At 40.6% G+C, this 12,891-nt stretch overlaps 1 protein-coding gene across 4 annotated transcripts in view; it reads right to left on the bottom strand.

The window, feature by feature from the left end:
- SORT1 (sortilin 1) overlaps positions 1-12,891 on the bottom strand; it is a 64,052-nt gene that overhangs the window by 32,314 nt on the left and 18,847 nt on the right. For all 4 annotated transcript variants that reach the window (XM_047723860.1, XM_047723861.1, XM_047723863.1 and 1 more), the window contains exons 2-3: positions 10,609-10,668; positions 9,138-9,211 (exon numbers count right to left, since the gene is read on the bottom strand). In XM_047723860.1, coding sequence (XP_047579816.1) covers positions 9,138-9,211; positions 10,609-10,668 — 134 coding nt within the window. The remainder of the gene's footprint in view (positions 1-9,137; positions 9,212-10,608; positions 10,669-12,891) is intronic.

The following is a 12,891-nucleotide window of genomic DNA, read 5'->3' as shown; positions in this document are numbered from 1 at the left end:
CCTGTCCACAGTGTGCCTCGCACAAAACAGCTAGGGAAAACAAAGTTAATCTCATCTCTTGGGTTGTTAAAGCTTTCTCCAAAAGTTCATTCCAACAATATATTTTTTTAAGATTTTATTTATTTATTTGACAGAGAGAGATCACAAGTAGATGGAGAGGCAGGCAGAGAGAGAGAAAGGGAAGCAGGGTCCCTGCTGAGCAGAGAGCCCGATGCAGAACTCGATCCCAGGACCCTGAGGATCATGACCTGAGCTGAAGGCAGCGGCTTAACCCACTGAGCCACCCAGGTGCCCCCAACGATATTTTTGAGAGGTATTCAACTTTGTGTTTCGATTTTGAAAACTAAAAGCAAAAAAGTCAGTAGCTATCTACGTCTGCTGGGTTTCATACTGTGCGCAGTCTACTAAAACATGATAGAGAACGCGGCATCTCAGCAGTGGAGAAATCTAGACGTTCGTTGGTGAAGACGGCTGTTTGTGGCCAGTTAGTTGCCTGCTGATAAATGCAGTGTTCACTGATAAATGCAGTGTTTGCTGATAGGGTATATGACTTCATAAATGGTATAGTTCAGGTAGAAGCCTCTACAAATAAAGAATCACAGAACCATGGAACACAAAATGAGAGAGATGCAAGGGACTGAGGAGAATATCTTGTCCAACTCCCTCACCTCACAGCAGAGGAGGTTCCCGAGGAGGCAATTTGTCAGAAGGCAACCAGTTAATTAAGGGCAAAATTGAAACTACAATGCAATTCTCTTAACTCTCAGCCCCATACTAGAGGCAACTTTGAATTATTTTATTTGTAAATAAAATTCTCTTACAACCTGTAGACTTCCACAATCTTGCCAGGGCTGGTGTCCCCATAGTAAAGACGGGCTAAGAGGAAGTTGAGCCAGACAGGAAGGCAGCGTCTCCGAGTGTTCTCGGAGGTCCCTGACTGCATGCTAAAGCAAACCACACCTAACTTCAAGTTGTCTGAAAGACTCTTCCTCAACAAAACAGGGATTAGGCACCACCCAACTGATTCTTTACTACCCTATCCTTGGCTTTGGAGTACAAAAAGTGTTCTTATCTTCCGGATAGCAGGTCAAAGGGATTATGAATAAACAATTCCTTGCTCTACAAGGTACAGATCCTTAGTTGCTCAGACAAACGCTCTACAAGGTACAGATCCTTAGTCGCTCAGACAACCGTCTAAAGGGGTTTGTAGTGGCTTGCTTATCAACAGCTTACAAATCTCCCCTCCTTTAGGACATCCCCAGGGAACCTCCACAAACCTGTTGGTAGGCCTGCTTGCTTTTTAAGAACTTGGCACAACAAACACAGCCCTGCCCTTCAGAAAAAGAAAGCAACATGAGCAAAACAAAAAATCATCTGCGACTACACTACTTTAGCCACAGAAAAAAATAACTGGAGCACAATGGACTAGTATTGATGGGCTAGGATTTATGCAGGATTCTGTTGAGGACATGCAAGGCCAAGGAATATATTTTAATATAACACTTTATTTTAAAGTAGCTTTACCAGGATGCCTGGGTGGCTCAGTTGGTTAAGCAGCAGCCTTCTGCTTGGCTCATGATCCCAGGGTCCCGGGATCGAGCCCCACATTGGGCTCCCTGCTCAGCAGAGAGCCTGCTTCTCCTTCTCACTTTGCCTGCCTCTCTGCCTACTTGTGCGCTCTGTCAAATAAGTAAATAAAATCTTTAAAAAATGATTTAAAAATAAAAAAAATAAAATAGCTTTATTTGGGGGCACCTGGGTGGCTCATCTGGTTGAGTCCAGCTCCTGGTTTCAGCTCAGGTCATGATCTCAGGGTCTTGGGATTGAACCCTGCATCAGGCTCCATGCTCTGCACCTGCTTGAGATTCCTTCCCCCTCCCTATCCCTCTCCCTTTGCTCCTGCCCCTGCTTGGGTGCTCTCTTGATAAAATAAATAAATAAAATCTTAAAAAAAATAATAAAGTAGCTTTATTTTCTATCAGCACACAACATATATCATGAAGAGGAAACCAAAGCAACATCTTGAAAAATAAATCTATTTTCCAAAATCCATAGGATAATTAATAGTGTCATAAACAACAGTCAAACGATAAGTAAATCCTGTGAAACCATCTGCTTTAGAAACAAGTCTTTTGAATAGGAAATAACCAATTTCTGGTTGCCAAAAATAAATGATCACTTACGCATATATCTGTGCTATAAACACGCATAAGAACATGTACATACTTGCAGCTGAAGAAAAGTGTTAAAATACAAGTATTTTCAGAATAGAACCCAATACCTTCAAAGAACAAGAAAGATCTAGACATTATTAAAATAAATGAAAAAAGAAAAGAAGTAATCATCGTATAGGACTCCGAGTAAGACAGAACATCAAAATTCCTAGTAGAAGGAAGCACTCAAAGGGTTTTTTTCCATAAGACTCATATTGACACTCAACCCAAATGTCAATACTCAAAAATTACATCCTTGTTTTTGAGGACTTTTCATTTATAATCTATTGGAACTTGTAACACCAGGTATATGAACCACAGACATTTAACGAAAAGTAACAGTATGAGAGTTCTACAGTATCTCAGATAATCTTACATTTTATTTTTCTTGACAATCAAACAAGCCTTTGGGGCGCCTGGGTGGCTCACTCGCTTAAGCATATGACTCTTAATTCAGCTCAGGTCATGATCCACCCTGAGCATGAAGCCTGCCTAAGATTCTCCTCCCTCCCCCACCCCGCTACCTCACGTGCGCGCAACACGTGTGTGTGTGTGTGTGTGTGTGTGTGCGCGCAAGCGCGCGTAAGCACGTGCACTCTCTCTTAAAACACACAAACAAGCAAACAAATACACATACAAGCATAGATATCCCTGTTTTGTTGGCTTTTAGACCTAAACATTTCTCTGTTTCTTTAGTTTATTTTTGCCATGATTAAGTCGCTATAAATTGCAACATAAAAGCAACAAGGATGACAACAAACTTAAAAAAAACAAACAACTTAGTGTTTTCTAGTTTTCACTCATCAGGAAGCTTACACAGTAGATCCCTACTGTTCCTAGGTTTCTATTTACAAATTTGACTGCACACTCAAATGTATTTGTAACCCTCGCTCCTGGCACTTTTGTGGTCATTAGCAGGCATGCGCAGAGTGAGGAACACAGAGTGAGTAACCCAGCATGCACATTCCCGGCTGGGGTCCGAGAAGGGGATGCTCGGCCTTCTTGTGTCAGCTCTTACACTGTCAACAAATGTCTACTTCACAGTCTATTTAGTGCCATGCATTTTGCACTTTCGTGTTTTTTCTTGGTGATTCTGCTGTTTCTAACAGCACCCAAACACAGTGTTTGAGGGCTAGTGTTCCTCAGCACGAGAAGGCTTTGATGTGTCTTATGGAGAAAATACGTGAGTTAGAAAAGCATCTTCTCAGCATGACTTGAAAACGAGCTCAACGTTAATGAATCAACAATACACATTAAATAAGGTGTCTTCTTTCAACAGAAACGTACATAAAACAAGATCATGTGCTGATCAATGAACAAATATGAATGGTGTGATGGGGCACCTGGGTTGGTTCAGTAGGTTAAGCCGCTGCCTTCGGCTCAGGTCGCGATCTCAGGGTCCTGGGATCAAGCCCTGCATCGGGCTCTCTGCTCAACAGGGAGCCTGCTTCCCCTCTCTCTGCCTACTTGTGATCTCTGTCAAATAAATAAATAAAATCTTAAAAAAAAAAAAGAATGGTGTGAGCAGAGGTTTGTGGGAGCTGAAATCTTTCTCTCCTCTGGGAGCAATGGTTTCGTACCTCCCAATTCAGGATACATGGGAACTCTGCAGAACAATGACAACCAGCGGTATTGAGACTTCCAGTTAAAAGATCAACAGGGAGAATGTAGCTTATTAAAATGTGGCAACAAAACAGCAGACCTGAAATCACAGACTGGCCAGTAAAATAGGCAGAATTTGAATTCACATTAAGCTGAACTCCCAATACTTCAGTCTTTCTCTCTCTCTCTTTTTTTTTACCCCCAACTGTCTAATGCTACCTTGTCTTTTTAATATTTTATTGCTTTATACTTACTGAAGAAAGGAGGCATGTTTTCTGTAGAAATTTTGAAAATATAAGTGGGAAAATAAAGGAGGTAAGATATTGTGAGTAATCAGAAGGAACATGAGTATGTATCCGGTGTCCCTATTTGGCTTTGGTTGACAAGGCAATTCTAACATGTATTTTCATGGGAATATTTCCTAAATGATGAAAACCACCTAGTTTCATGATTTTTATATGCTCTAAGTTCATAAAAGTGAACCTGTAGTAAAAAGTCATCATCCATTTTAATAAACTTTTTCTTTAAGAAAAAAAAAGCAATAAAATATATTTTGTAATGAAATGTAAGTTAAAATTTTAACTAGATATGCACTCATTATTAATAATCTATTGCAGTGAAAACTGGACCAAGCATATCATTAAAAAGGCTGCCATACAAGATGTCCTGGAGAAGTCAGTTTAGTGCACTTTGCTTTAATACCTGTTGATATCTTCGCATTAACCTTTTTCTTTTTTTTTTTTTACCTCAGGTAAGATCCTTAAAAATTTACATTGACTATGGAATAAAATTTAATGTGAAATTTAATTATCTCAAGATGCCCTTACTCATTTCCAAAGGTTGAACAACTCTCAAAGTAAATAAAATCACAAATAAAATAGCAGCAGTTTTATTTTTTTAAGATCTATTTATTTATTGGGGGGAGGGGCAGCAGGAGAGAGAGGAAATCTCAAGCAGATGGCGGAGCCTAAGATGGGTCTGGAGCCGGAGGCGGGGCTGCATCTCACAGCCCTGAGATCAGGACCTGTGCCAAAATCAAGAGTTGAACACTTAACCGACTGTGCCACCCAGGTGCCCCAAAACAGCAGCAGTTTCGTGGTGAGTGTGTACAGAATTTTGATGTAGAGTAATGCTAACATGTGTTTCATTAAGTTGATCTTACAGTGAAAAGTTAGACTCAAGAGGCCCACAAACAAAAGCATGCAAAACATCTTTCAGTTGCCAAACACCAAATTATCATCTTTAAAAAAAAATTTTTTTTTTAAGATTTTATTTATTTATTCGACAGAGAGAGATCACAGTAGGCAGAGAGGCAGGCAGAGAGAGAGAGAGAGAGGAGGAAGCAGGCTCCCTGCCGAGCAGAGAGCCCGATGCGGGGCTCGATCCCAGGACCCTGAGATCATGACCTGAGCCGAAGGCAGAGGCTTAACCCACTGAGCCACCCAGGCGCCCCCCAAATTATCATCTTAATCACAGGTATAGTTTATTTCCTTTTTAACTTCACAATTGAAAGAGGCACGTGTACTTTACAATCTATTGTGTAAATTATTCCATAACAGAGGATCAAAATTTAAGCTATTCAAATATAACTCCTTTATTTTATTTTTTTTTTAAGATTTTTTTATTTATTTATTTGATAGACAGAGACCACAAGTAGGCAGAGAGGCAGGCAGAGAGAGAGGAAAGGAAGCAGGCTCCCTCCTGAGCAGAGAGCCCGATGTGGAGCTCCATCCCAGGACCCTGAGATCATGACCTGAGCCGAAGGCAGAGGCTTTAACCCACTGAGCCACCCAGGCGCCCCAAATATAACTCCTTTAAATTGAAGATATTAATATATTAATTTTACCTAATCAGCAATGCCTAGGGAGGTTATTATTTCCCCCATCTTCCCACAATTCTTTTTTATAACCTAAAGATCAAAGTATATATTTCCCTCTAACACAGCATAGGTGACAGGCACAACTTCCTTCTATCCTGTGAGCCTCTGGGCCGTAAGACTCAGAGCAGCTGGCACGTGACCAAGTGCTGTCTATTTGATTCCCAAATGAACATGTGACCACATAAGATTTAGTACAGAGAGATAATCTGGTAAATAACATGATCACGAGAGATGTGAAAAACAGAAGAGACTTCGGAACGAATTCAACAGGCTTTTGTTTTTTCTGATGGGCAACCGTGGCCTGTTTAGGACTCCTCTTAATCAACCTGCCCCCTCCCCTCTGAGCAACACGTGCCCCTCGGCTGGCCTGCCCAAAAACAGGACAACAGGACAACAGGAGTCCCTTCCTAGAGGCCAGGCCAGTGGGAGAAGCAACGAAGCCTATTTACAGTTTCCACCTAAACTCTGGAAAATGTCTCACTTCACAGCAGGGAGGAAAGAATTAATACTCAAAATGACCTTGGCAAAAACAAAAAAACACCCAAACAAGAACCCTGCTGTGAGACAGGAAGCAGCAGAAGCTCAGTCACAGGAGACTACTGGAGAAACAAACATGGTCGCTCTCTAGTCAAGTGTGTGTTAGGGGTTTCTCACAAGACTAGGCAAATATAGGATGGGAAGGGCTGAGTCAGATGCTGGTTGGTATTTTAACAGTAACACTTAGCGATACTGCTTTTGTTTTTTTCTTTTTCTTCTTCTTCTTCTTTTTTTTTTTTTTTTTTTGGCTGTCTTTAAAGTAAGCACAGAATTGAAAAGTAAAAGGATGGGAAAAAGAGTCATGAAAACACATTTCATGCCCCCTAGGTATGACTCAGGAACCTGTCAGGTCCAGTTCTAGCCACACACTTCAAGAGCAGTGTAGAGAAAAAAAAAAAAAAGTGAATTCAGAAGGCAAGCAAGAAAGTGGCCAACGCAAGAGGTATAGAAGATAGTTCAACTCGGTGAGGGAAGAGTTTAGTAAACACCCTTCATGACAGGTAGGGATCCATTGGAGAGGAAGTTTTCATTTGCTACTAAAAATGAATTGGAAATCAGCAACTTCTTTGATGTAAATATGTGGTATTTACCACAGCAGCATTAGTAATACTGAAAACATCAGCTACAATCTGTGTCCACAATGATAGTGATTAAAAAAGTTCTGTCGATCTAACAAAAATGGTGAATTATTAGCAGAGGGGATATGAAAAATGCCATGGTATGAGCACTCACCAAGCGAAATGGACATAGGTTAACATCAGGGGTTAGTAATACTTGCACACTGGCAGGGGCAAGGGTGTGAGCGTTGTAGAAGCCACGGAAGCATCTGGGGGCAGGCAATCACCCTTTACCAGCTGGCACCAAAGGCTCTCAGATTCATTTTAATAACTGGTAGGACAGTGCCAGCACAGGCTGGCTGCAAGCCATCCCCCGCTGCTGGCATGACAGCGGCTAACCCCACTCCGTTTTTATTCCACGCCAGCCACTGCAAAGCACAATGTGCAGAGGCTCTGCGGTGGCCATTATTACCACCTTTCTTTTACAGATGACAAAAAACTTAGGACTTGTTCGAGTTCATTCTGCTTACAAATGACAGTGCTGAGATTCAGTCCCAGGCCTGTTTGCCAACACAGTCTGGCAATTTTACCCTAGACCACGCTGCTTCCTAAGACTATGTATGTAGTCATATGAATAATATGAAAGGGAAAAATCAAGATAATAAAGTGTAAAAATATTAAGATCACACTTTACTTTTTAGGGTGAATTTTTTCTTTCTTTTAAAATTTCCAAATGTTTTATAACATGGTTGTTTTCTATAAGAAAAGATTTTATGAGGGGCGCCTGGGTGGCTCAGTGGGTTAAAGCCTCTGCCTTCGGCTCAGGTCATGATCCCAGGGTCCTGGGATCGAGCCCCGCATCGGGCTCTCTGCTCAGCAGGGAGCCTGCTTCCCCCTCTCTCTCTCTGTCTGCCTCTCTGCCTACTTGTGATCTCTGTCAAATAAATAAATAAAATCTTAAAAAAAAAAAAAGAAAAGATTTTATGAGAGCCAGGTTTTTTAAACACTGGGAAGAGCTACCGAATTTACAACCTAAAAAATATTTTTTCCCTCCCCAAACAGGATACCTTTCATCTGTCCGAAATGCTTCAACTACTGTTCTATCTGAATAAACAAAATCACCTATAAATCATAGCCCTTTCCAGCACTGGGATTCTACAATGCATTATAAATCTTTATCAAACAAATAAAAAATACTATAAGCCTGAAAATTATACAGAGGCAAAGGTATTCATTCACTCAATTAGTATGTACTGCTTGCCTGCTATGAGTCAGTTGTTTGGCTAGTTGGCGAAGAACCCCAAGTTAGTCAAGAACCCTGCTTTCATGGATTTCAAGATGGCAATTCCTTATTGGTCAATTTTTAAGTCAACATCACTGTGCTGAAGGGCAGAGAGCACTGGCTCCAGGCTCAGCAGCAGTAGCCAGTGATCACGCCTACCAGGGAAGGAAGGTTGGGCTGATCCTTCATCTCAGAGCTTCAACATGGGTTCACCCCCTCCTGGACCAAGACCAAGAGTCAAAGAAGGAACCCTGAGAGAGTACAATGGCCCTTGGGAGATCCCTTGGCCCTGGGAGGCGTTTCTATATCATCTGCTGGGATGTCATCTTTCTTTAAAGTCCCTTGGGGGGAGAATGGGATAGACACAAATGACAGAGAAGACAATCAGCAATTTCTGAGAGTAAGTTGGTGTTGAATCTTATAATTAAGGAAAAGAACCCACTATTTAACCAAGCTGTACCTTTGAGAAGACAACTCTAAAACTTTGTGAACGTCACAGTATAGATTATGGTTCCTGAACACATACTGCACCCATCATTACCAACGTGAATACTGTGACACACGTGGGTTAGGTCAGAACTCCCTCCTGATCCGGAAACAATCTGTTTAGGGCTCAAAATGCATATCCATTTTATTGTAAGATAAATCACATTCACCTGAAAGGTATAGTAAGGACTCTTTCAAGCATATAAAAACCACTTTGTGTTATTTCAGAGATATTAAAAAACTCATAATAAATGGAAAGATGGTTAAACTCTATGTTACCTTCTCACAAATAAATACCCATTTAAATGAAGAGATACAGGCTGCTATGAACTCTTCCTTTGTCTTCCTTTATTGTTTTGCCACTCAGTGAGGTCAGCCTGCCTAAACTCCTTGGAACTAGATCCCTTTTCATACTTGGTCAGGTTGCTAAGCAGATATGCAGTATGCGGAGTGTGACAGTCTGATGAAAACTTAAGATAGCTAGAAAATCCTTTAAATCAACTTTTAAACTCCATCGTGTCTATATCGTAGGGAACTTGTGTTACTCAGCCAATGCCCCAGCCACACGTTTTGCATCTCACCTTCGATATAGCTTGGACTGTCCAAAAGTCATAATTACCAGTGGTACATGGAAGGTAGTCAAGACCAGAATGATCTGGGAAGAGAAAAAAGCATGCAGTCAATAAGAAAGATCATCCAATTACATGCTTGCATGTGATAGGGTTAAATCAACAAGTAACAGATTGCCAGGAGTCCTGCCCTACGCTAGCCTATACTGTAATATCAGAAAACCCAGAAGGACCACGTTCCTAGGGCTCACAATGACTCAAGATCTCAACTCATTTTGTTCAAATGGTCCCATCACATACACTTCAAGTAGTGAGGCAGAGATAATCAACCACACACTATGATAATGGAAGGGTGAATCTCTATTATTAGAAGATATTCTCTCTCTTTCTGCTCACAGAGGCTAGAATAGTATGGGTGTTCTTAGAGAGGTCACTATATCATATATATATTTGTCCATTTCTTCCTCTCCTTGCTGTTAGTTCTCTATGAAATTAATTTTTCAAATAAGTATTTTTCTAGAAAGAAATATTCATGAGGAAAAGACTCTGATAGTAGATTAGTACAAGAGGCTATGGAGTCTCAAATAGCCACATAACAAGAAACCTTAGAGATACCAACCATCTTAGATAAATGGTTAAATCACAGAAACTGGTGCACTACTCAAATTTTAGAAGAAACTGAGACATGGTTAAAAATTAATTAAAATAAGAAATGTATAACTTGCTTTTCAACATCAAAATTCTATTTCTTTTGATTCCTGATGCCACTGTCACGGGCCTCAGTGCTATGATATACATATTACCAGAATACCATAGGGTATGAGCTGTGGCCCCTGCCCTTGTTCAGACAGAAGGACACAGAGCCGGGCAATGCCACACCCTGACTCAAGACCTACAGCCACCCTCAGCACAGCTTCCTGCTGGGGGACTGTCTATATGGGGATACAGAGGGATGAGGAGCTGAAGGACTCTGCTTCCATGACGCCAGTCCTGGCAGGGCTCCTCCGTGGTAGGGGAAGAGTCAATAGAAGGAGCTGAAGAACCGCGAGCCCATGGGCACCACAGTCCTTCAACACTAACTGTGGGAAAGGACACGGAACAATACAGTTTGGAGGAAAAATGCCAAGATGTGCAACGTGCAGTTTTCTGCTGCTACACAGGGGTTTTCCCAAGTATTATGAGGCTCCCGTCCGAGCACATGGCACTCTCCTTCCTCTTTCTTCTTCTTGCTCATCTTGATGCCAAGCAGCCATCAAAAACTAAAAAGGTGTCTGTCTTCCTACTGTGGAAGGCAGTCACTAGATGTTCCCAGTTCTAAAGCAAAACCAAACCAATCACAGCTTCCTGAAAATATGTACTGCAAACATGCCTGCAACGGAGGTTGGAGACCATTTCAAAAAGTAACAACATTCAGTGTTTAAACCCCTAAAATCCCCGTCTTCTTCTTGCTACACTGAGTTAACAGACTCAAAATACTACTTACCCCAGTGCCATCGCCAACCCAGGACAAGGATACTGAGACACTGAGATCATCAAACACATGCTATAAGGGAAAAAAAAAAATTCATTTAGAAATGACATCTGTCTTTCGATCCCTGGCTTCCTTAAATAATTCAGAACACTATTACTTCCAAAGTAATTAAGTTGATAATCATAAGGGAGTATGAATTCTCAGAAAAATGTAGGAAAGCTGGGATTGAACCACTTAACCCAAATTACAAATAACTTGGACATTTTTTTTTAACTTGGACATTTTAATTCTCTCTCATATAAAGTAAGCCAAGCAGATGAGTTTTCTTACTGCACCAGATGGGGAGATGGAATAATCGAATTGCTTTCTCCAACAGGACTAAATATAAAGATATAGAAAAGTATTCTTAGGATGCTTTAAACCAAGAGATCACAGCCCACATTGACAGATATAATTGTAACCCAATAGGCATAATTTGAATTCTTCTAGGCAGCCTTCACAGTATAGTTGAGTAGTTAATAGATGGATTCCTTTTGCTCCAAGGCTAACTCACTCACTCAAAATGACAAGGGACAGAAGCAAGAGCCAATGTCCTGTTTCACCTTTAAATAGTGAAGATGGGGACACCTGAGTGGCTCAGTCCATTTAGTGTGTGACTCTTGACTTCGGCTCAGGTCATGAACTCAGGACTGTGAGATCGACCCTTGTGTCAGGTTCTGTGTTCAGTGTGGAGTCCGCTTGAGATTCTCTCTCTCCCTCTGCCCCTCCTCCTGCTCTCTCTCTAAAATAATAAATAAAATAAATCTTTAAAAATAAGTAAATAAATAAATAGTGGTGATGATGATGAATTAAGATAGAAGAAGTCTTGGCAGTTGTGGTAAGAGTTAGGAAAAAGAGGGGCACCTGGGTGGCTCAGTGGGTTAAAGCCTCTGCCTTCAGCTCAGGTCATGATCCCAGGGTTCGGGATCGAGCCCCGCTTTGGGCTCTCTGCTCAGCGGGGAGCTTCCTTCTCTCTCTGCCTGCCTCTCTGCCTACTTGTGATCTCTCTCTGTCAAATAAATAAATGAAATCTTAAAAAAAAAAAAAGTTAGCAAAAAGAAAAGGGAAAGCTGGTATATTATAATCAAGATACCAGAAGCATGTTGGAATGTAGTTATAATAATCATCATGGATCCTTTAGGGTTTTGGTTTTCAAATACTTTCTCTATTTATAAAATAATACATATCCATTATAGAAAATGTGGGCAATAATAGGGAGGTATAATAAAGAAAATATAAATTATTTATAAACCTATCACACAGATATTCAAGGCTAACATTATGGGTATAATCTTCTAGTGTATCACTTTTAAAATTAAATTAAATTAAAATTTTTATGTTATTTTGTTATTTTATTTTTTTAATTTAAATTCAATTATCTAACATACAGTACATCATTAGATTTTGGTGTAGTGCTCAATGATTCATTAGTTGCTTATAACACCCAGTGCTCATCATATCACATGCCCTCCTTAGTGCCCACCACCCAGGTACCCCACCCACCCTCCCATCATTTCTTTAACTGATAAAGAATTCCAAAAAGGCAATACACTGGCACTTGGTAAAAATTTCCAACCACGCACAAACGTATATAGTCGATCCTTGAGCAATGTGGGAGAAGGGGGTGCCGACCCCCAGCATGGTCAAGAGCCATATATAATTTTTGAGTCACTTAACTACTAATAGGCTACTGCTGACTGGAAACCTTACCAATATCTCCAACAGAAGATTAACACATATTTTTTTACGTTATATCTACTATATGTTGTATTCTTGCAAGAAAGCTAGAGAAAATAAAATGTTATAAAGGAAATCATAAAGAAGAGAGAATAATTTACAGAACTGCACTGTATTTATCAAACACCAACAAACCACATGTAAGTGGATCCGTGCCCTTCAAACTCATGTTGTCCACAGGTTAAATGCATAATAAAAAGTGAAGAGCTTTCCTCTTCCCCACCTTGTGCCCTAGCACTTCAAGCCCCACTCCCCTGAGCAGTTAACAGTTTAGTATATACTTCTGCTAAATGTTGACAATTATGCTTTTCACTTACAAAGACTTCTTACATCTTACTAAGTTCTTTAACGTTAAGCGCGCCCTGACTTTCCGAGGATGAACGGTTCCTTAGAAGCAGAGGCTGTAACTATACTTCTTGGTATTCCCTGGGCCTGACATGACACTTAACACCCTCAATAAGCGTCTGTTGAAAATGATTATACATCCTTCCCAAACCACAAACTCAGTCTCAAAATAGA

This window comes from Lutra lutra, chromosome 4 (genome assembly GCF_902655055.1).
Source record: "Lutra lutra chromosome 4, mLutLut1.2, whole genome shotgun sequence".
Lineage (NCBI taxonomy): Eukaryota > Metazoa > Chordata > Mammalia > Carnivora > Mustelidae > Lutra > Lutra lutra.
Note: the sequence above shows the minus strand (reverse complement) of the source record. Positions and strands in the feature narration are given on the sequence as shown.